This window comes from Phaseolus vulgaris, chromosome 10, assembly GCF_051622355.1.
Source record: "Phaseolus vulgaris cultivar YP4 chromosome 10, ASM5162235v1, whole genome shotgun sequence".
NCBI lineage: Eukaryota > Viridiplantae > Streptophyta > Magnoliopsida > Fabales > Fabaceae > Phaseolus > Phaseolus vulgaris.
In genome coordinates, this window is record NC_143507.1 from 40742025 (window position 1) to 40749553 (window position 7529).

The 7529-nt window shown below is 33.3% G+C and overlaps 2 protein-coding genes across 4 annotated transcripts; one reads left to right on the top strand and one right to left on the bottom strand.

Moving 5' to 3' along the window:
- Positions 1-298: 298 nt before the first annotated feature.
- Positions 299-1476, top strand: LOC137818920 (Calcium-binding EF-hand family protein). Its single transcript, XM_068622577.2, has 2 exons — positions 299-388; positions 904-1476. Exon 2 carries the CDS (start codon positions 973-975, stop codon positions 1336-1338), a length of 366 nt encoding a protein of 121 aa, XP_068478678.2. The 5' UTR covers positions 299-388; positions 904-972; the 3' UTR covers positions 1339-1476.
- A 2165-nt stretch (positions 1477-3641) lies between these two features.
- Positions 3642-6732, bottom strand: LOC137818324 (serine/arginine-rich splicing factor RS31). Of its 3 annotated transcripts, XM_090296422.1 has the most exons (7): positions 6668-6703; positions 6354-6507; positions 5183-5610; positions 4944-5056; positions 4614-4837; positions 3998-4507; positions 3642-3911 (listed from the first exon to the last, which is right to left on the bottom strand). In XM_090296422.1, exons 3-7 carry the CDS (start codon positions 5244-5246, stop codon positions 3881-3883), a joined length of 942 nt encoding a protein of 313 aa, XP_090152548.1. In that variant the 5' UTR covers positions 5247-5610; positions 6354-6507; positions 6668-6703; the 3' UTR covers positions 3642-3880. The 3 variants fall into 3 exon arrangements, with proteins under 3 accessions (XP_090152548.1, XP_068477771.2, XP_068477773.2); XM_068621670.2 differs by lacking the exon at positions 5183-5610 and having other exon boundaries at positions 6668-6732; XM_068621672.2 differs by lacking the exon at positions 6668-6703 and having other exon boundaries at positions 6354-6652.
- Positions 6733-7529: the final 797 nt, after the last annotated feature.

Here is a 7529-nt window from a genome sequence, read left to right on the forward strand (position 1 = left end):
AAATGTTGCGATGGAGAATTATATGCCCCATGTGGAAAGGTTGTGGTTTAAAAACAAATAAATTATTATGGCACTTGTCATGTATATGATTGATTGAGAAGACGACAGAATAGCAAAATTTGATGGATGGAAGAAAACTAGAAATGGAAGAGGAAGCTTCATGGAAGCCAATGTATGGAACAGTTCCTACAACTCAAGATTACGTCTGAACAAGAATATCCTTCTGCTCCCACCAAAGGCACCTTCCTAGAAACCTTCCTATGCATATAAAACTCATCATCAAAATGAAAATGAAAATGAAAAATCATAATCAATGGCATGCACATCAAATAATACTTATCTACTTCTCAAAGACAGGCTTCTCTAGATTCCTCAACTTCTTGACTTGGTAAAATTCAGAACTCTCACCCACAAATTTGTCTCTGGTGATGAACCTCATCACCACCACCACTTTCATTTTCTTTTGCAAACATCATTCTTAATAAAAAAAAAAAAAAGTTACCCTATATGTTTATGACCTACCCCCAATGTGTGTACTGTGCATGAAAGTGGTTGGGATATGTAAGATCTTTGTTATGTTTAGTGAGTTGGAAAATAATTTAATCTTTTTATAAAGATTGGGTATTTTTTAAATACTTTTATTTATTTTTATCGATAAAAAAATCATGAAATTATTATGACTAACAAATAAAAAAGTATATTAGAAAAGAATAAGGGAGTAAGATACACTTAGAAAAGAATCTATGGTGGTTTTGGAGTTTGAATGAAGCTTATAAGTTGGGAGCTTAGAATAATTTATTTTTGTTAGGAAGTGTTTATTCCAAAAGGTAGAAGTTTTACATGTCTATAAAAGACTACTTGTCCTAACGAATTCTCATCGAGTCTTCTTCATTCTTATATAAGATAAAGTCTTCCAAAGTCGCTTTCTGCTTCAAGAGAAAGCAGAAGAAAAGGGAAGGTTGGTATCATAAAATGGAAAGCAAGCAGCACAGCATGGAGACAGAGTTTGAGGACTTGCTGCCTGTGATGGCAGAGAAGCTTGATGTGGAGTCCTTTGTGTCAGAACTGTGTGGTGGTTTCAAGCTTCTATCAGACCCAGAAAAAGGTTTGATAACAAGTGAGAGTCTGAGGAGAAACTCAGCTCTTCTTGGTATAGAGGGCATGAGTATGGAGGATGCAGATGCTATGGTTAGACAAGGTGATCTTGATGGTGATGGAAAGCTTAATGAAACTGAATTTTGCATTCTCATGGTCAGGCTTAGCCCTGGAATGATGGAAGATGCTGAGTCATGGCTGGAAAAGGCAATTCATGAAGAACTTAGGAACTCCCCAACTTAGACATGTAATTATTATTGCTCCTTTTGTAGTCAATTATGAATCAAAATCTTGTCTGTTTTAAGCTGCTGCTACAATTCATGAAACTCATCTTTGTCTTGAAGGAGTGTTCATTATTAATGAAATGAATTTCTTCAATCAGTATGAATATCAAATGATAGCCAACAGTAGATAAGTTTTACTCTTTTCTTTTATCTTGTAAGTGTTTAATGATAAATTTATCTCAAGAAAGGCATTTTTGTTACATTTTTTACCTGATAGAAAATATTAGTTTCATTTGATGGTTTCATCTTGGGCAGACATAGCCAATAGTTATGTTATTAGTTAAATGATTGAGTGTTTCTCGTAAAAGGAAAAGTCAATGAAAGAGGAAATAAGTTTTGATAAATTGATGTAGAAGATGATTCAGATTCATTATCATTCAGTGGTTATGTATGAAAGGATAAATGACAAAATAATGGTGGATGGTTTTTCTTATTTTCTTTAAATCAATTTTAGTTTCTTGCAAAGATGGGCTAGTTAGTTGGTTTTTGTTATTAACCTGCATAATAATAATAATAATAATAATAATAATAATAATAATAATATTATTATTATTATTATTATTATTATTATTATTATTATTATTATTATTATTATTATTATTATTATTATTATTATTATTATTATTATTATTATTATTACTTTCCTATCATGATAAACCGAATGATTGGCAACACGAAAAATCACTCGATCTTTCAATAAAAACCTCATCGATTAATTGGACTAATCTAAATTAAGAACTACAAAGTACTATTAAGAATTTAGTAAATCTAGACTAACATTATTAAGAAAGAAGACCCAATAAAAAATTATAAATAAAATTAATTTAAACGTTTGAGTGTCTTTACTAATACTATACCTCTCAGACTTGACGGATGGATAATAGAAGAAGAGAAGATTAAAGATATTTGATAGGAGATATTCGGTCTCTTATATTGTAAAAACAATTATCATAAAATTTATTTTTAATTAAAAATTAATTTTTGAAGTTACAATAAAAATCAAATACATGTATAACAAATTTTGATATTAGTAGTAATTCATATGTTGAAATTTTAGTCAATAATTATCAATGTATTTTTGTTTTTAAATATTTGTTCTCACTTTATAGAAGTGGAATTCAGCTATGAACTTCCTTTAGAACTAAGTCAATGAAACAGAACAACAATAGCTCAACAATTAAGTATCCCGGCACAATAATGCTTAATGGTTAATATGGTGATTAGGATTATGGGACTGCGTAATAATGAATCCAAAATAGGTAATATCTTTTAATAGCTCATTTATTACTATTCAACCTCAATGTATACATTACTCAAATATTTCATTAACTGAGACTTCAAATAATTTACAGTAACCACATTTAAACATATATATACATATTTATTCTGTTATATAATTTTAAAGTTATAAAAAAGTTATATACTTTTTATTTTATTTACTTAAAAACAACTTTAAATTCTACTAAATAAAATAATGAAATTTTAATTCTTTAAAAAACTATTATTTAGGAATTGGAAATTAGAGAAATTTATAAATGATATTCTTAAAAAAAGTTATGATAAAAATGGTTATACAATTTTAAATATCAAAATAAGTATTGATTGGGACAAAATAATTGCAACTAAGATGTTATATTGCTTTAATTTGAACAATTGCCCAATGCGACGGCTAATTACTCATGTTTTCCCCCTAAAAGTTTATCGATTCCACATTAAGCAAATAAAAAACTTCAAACGAGGCTGCTACATTAAACATTGCCTTTTTGTCTCTTCCCTCACCTCACCGTTAAAACCTTATCGGATGGATTCACACAAATAATATTCTCAGTTTGAAAATGACAAAAAAGAAGCCACCAAACTACATATTTACCCTCTTTTCCTAACATGCTTTCCCAACCTTACCTAAATTTTCATATAAACCACCAAACTACTATACAAATTAACAAACTAAACTAATATACACCCAAGGCTACCATACCAGTATTTTACAAATAAGAAATTATTTATCCACCAGAGCAATTCCTATACTAAGAAGTGTAAATTTAGACACCTACTTCCACCAACTATTTAATTTGTTTTTCCAGAGTTGGGGCAGAGTTAGTATTTAGGAGTATTTCATAAAAAAAACACAAGGTTTCTTTTGATAAAATGAGGCTACTTGGATATGCATAGTAACAGTTACTTCGGAGCACAGTTGATTACAAATTAACTGCAAGAGCGAACTCATTCACAATAGTGTAATACTAGGCTACGAAAATAGAATTTGACTGTAGCAAAGCACGATGTCATTGAAAAAATATGCATATCAATAATCCCACACTAAACAGGGTCTCATATTAGGTCCCTATGGAACCAATGGCACACTGAATGCTAAATAAAGATGCAAACCACATTAAACTCATAAGTACCCTTTACTACATAATGTACCACTTGCTATTCTAATTACTAGAAAGTGACAGTGCCATTGTAGCCTTTCTTCTTACCCTAAAAACGGACATCCCTTACGTTCTAGACCTTCGCAATGGAGAACGGCTGCAGATAAAACAGAATAAATAAGCTGCTAGAAGAGTGAAAAAAACATGTGCACGAAAAGGTTAAATTTACCAAGAATATAATACCTGCGATATCTACCATATTCAGGACTCCTGGGCTTCGCATAATCAGGACTCCTGGTCTTCCCATAATCAGGACTCCTGGGCTTCCCATTATCAGGGCTCCTGGGCTTTCCATAACCAGGACTCCTAGGCTTTCCATAACCAGGACTCCTGGGCTTTCCATAACCAGGACTCCTGGGCTTTACATAATCAGGACTCCTTGGCTTTCCATAATCAGGACTCCTTGGCTTTCCATAATCAGGACTCCTTGGCTTTCCATAATCAGGACTCCTGCGCCTGCCATAATCAGGAATGGCCCTGCCATAATCAGGACTCACCCGTCTGTCTGGTCCACCATTATACCTATCATAGACAGGACTGCGTGGACGACCATAGTCGGGGCTCGGACGCCTGTGATAAACTGGACTGGGTGATCTATCATAACCTCCTCGTCTAGGACTATCATAATTGTCACCCCTCTCACCATCATCCCTCAAAGCATACTCCACAGACACCACCCTGTCCAGGATCTTACTGCACGTGTAATGAAACCAAAACGTTAATATTTGTATTCAATAAAATAAAATAAAAACAAAAAAACTGAATTTTACTACAAGACAATATAATTTTCATTATTTACCTCATATTTGTACACTCTAAAGCTTTAGTAGCATCTTCTTGTGTTTCAAACTGCACGAATGCAAAGTTCCTTCGAATTCGGACATGAAGAACATTTCCATAAGGTTCAAAATGTTTTTCTATATCACGAACTCTAGTTCGGATTGGATCAAAGTTAATCACAAACAAGGTTTTTGTTGGCCTCTGGTTTGCCTTTGATCCATCACGATGACGTCCACGTTCACCCTGCCAAAGGAAAACAATAAGCTCCTATTAAAACCAGGTAGGATACTGTGATATCTCATCAATAGGTAAATAAAACCAAAATATAGTTATGAAAACATTATCATACCCTAGCCCACTCCACAGACAGCCTTCGCTTTTCATGACCAAATGGAACATTGTCAAGTGCTCGAATTGCTTCTTCTGCATCACGCTCATCCTCATAATAGACAAAAGCAAAACCTGCAACAAAACTAGTATTAGAGGCATAGATGATTAAGAAAGACATCAGCATGTTATCCCTCACCAGAAGTACATCAGCCAAACCAGGAAATCATTTTCCCTGTCAGGAACAAAGGAATACAACACCTGAATATAAGTGAGGGCTGATGCACATGAAGCTGTAGAGGCGTTGAATGAGGAACAAAATCATGATTGCAAATAAAGGTTAAATCCAAAATTCAGATCTGAGACTGCTAAGCATGCTTCTCCATTCAGACAGCACAAGTGATTTCAGAAATAGAATGGCATGACTTGACAGAATTTCATTGATCCCCTATTTTCAGATAAGCTACGCATGGCTTAATAAATTGATTGATGATCCCACTAAGAACATTCTGGTGGAAATGTCAATGTTGGGAGATGATGAGGTGAGTGACGAATGATCAGATGAGAAAATGCAGATCAGTGGGTAGAAGGAGAGCAGGCAAGCAAGAAGGTTTTCTTCCAAAAAAAATTTGCAGAGAGGTTGGCAAGCCAAGACAGAAGCTCGGCATGTTTTCCCTTAGTAGAAGTTCCTGCGCCAAAACAAACACTTAAAAACCAGAGGATTTTCTTTCCAAAGGCATTGCAATTGTGGCTTCCATTACTTCCTACCAGGCCATAGGAACTACATATTCAAGCCACAAAAGCATCCATATGCTCACATCCAAATTCCAAAACACGGCTATGAGGTCCCATTTAGATGAACATCTTATTTTGTTAATTTTCTTTAACCACCATTATTAAGTCCTTTGGCTCCCCAATGGAAGCCCAAGGTTATCCCCAGAAGCTACAATCTTTGGACCAGCTATGAGATCACTACTCAGGACTATAGCTTAGTCACCCTTAAGTTCCTCACCCCTCTCCAAGGATGTGTTCTGTGGGGAATCGAAATCATGTCTTTCCCCACAAGCTCAGTGTGTTGCCAACGAGCCACACCCTCTGTTTTACTCATACACTAACTTCACAAAATGAGTGACAACTAGTTGTCTTAAAAGACCCTCACAGTTTACACTAAATGACACAGCATATGGGCAACACGAAATCGGTTGGACAACTGACCATTCAACATGTCAAGTAAAAATCGGAGCTAATATTCAAAAAGGGACAAAAGAGTAGGGTTTGCTCACAAAAATTTAAAAAAACAATAAACTCAACAAAAACAAATTCGTACTTCATCATCACCGCTCACCAGGCAAGAGAAACTAATGACAAATCGAAAGAAACAAAATCCCACTAAAAATACTTTGGTTGATTATGCAAACCGGGAGGGCTTTACCAGATTTCATATCCACGCGGTCAATCCTTCCATACTTTGAAAACAACCGTTCAAGCTCCGATTGACGAGTATCATACTCCAAGTTCCCAGCAAAAATCGGCCTCATCCTCTTCGTCCGAATCGCTTTCAGAATTAAAATCGTCAATAGATTAACCTAACAAACAAAAACGAAAAAGGTGTAAACCCACCAATGCCCTAAAACCCCTTTATCACTAACCCCACTTGGGTGTTTAAAAAATTCGATGAGGGGAATCGCAGAAAATTCCTTTGTCCAGAAACCCTAATGTGAAAGGTGAGAGAAATTGAGAACTTACCTGACAGAAAAATAAAGGCTTTTGAAAATTTTGGGTGTCGAGAAGAAACTGATAACTTTAAATATAGTAGGGTAGCAAGTTGGATTGGGTTTAATCCAATTTCGAAATGAGCCCAAAACTAAAAACCTAATTTCGTTTTGTTTTTGTGATTTTTTTTTTTATATTTTTAGTTCATTAATTCTTAGAAATTTTAATTTTTAATCTCTAAATAAGTATTTGGTGGATTTTATTTTCTTTAATAATTTTACTTTTTCACATTAATACTTAAGTGATGTTGTTTTAAAGATTATATTGATTATTATGTGAATACAGAAAGTAAAAATTGTGGAGATAGAAATACATGTATTTTTTATTAATAAATTATGTTTTTAGTCTCTTATTTTTACGAGGATACTCTTATTTTTATGAGGATAAAGACCAATTAAGCTCACATACAATAAAATTTATATATCTTAATTTTTTTTCTTTTAATACTTCAATTTTGTTGATAATAAATAAAAAATTGATTTGTCATTGTGTAGTAGTTGAGGGTGTGCTCCTCAAACCATGAGATCCTCTGTTTGCACTTGCCTTTGTGGTGGTGAGCATACATTCTCATCACAATTAAATTATAGATTTTGGGTAAAAAATGTAGTCGAAAAACTTGTAGAATTCTTTCTAAAAATTGATAGGATTTGTTGATCGACTTATTTTAATTCCTTTGTTGTTTTCATCTCACCATAACATTAACAACAAAATTTAAAATTGAAACAAATCAAATGTTTATTTAAAAGTGTGAAAAAAATTTGGTAAAAGTTGAGAACCTGAAAACATATTTTACTTTTTATTTTTATTTTAGTTTATTTTTGTACTACTCAATCTA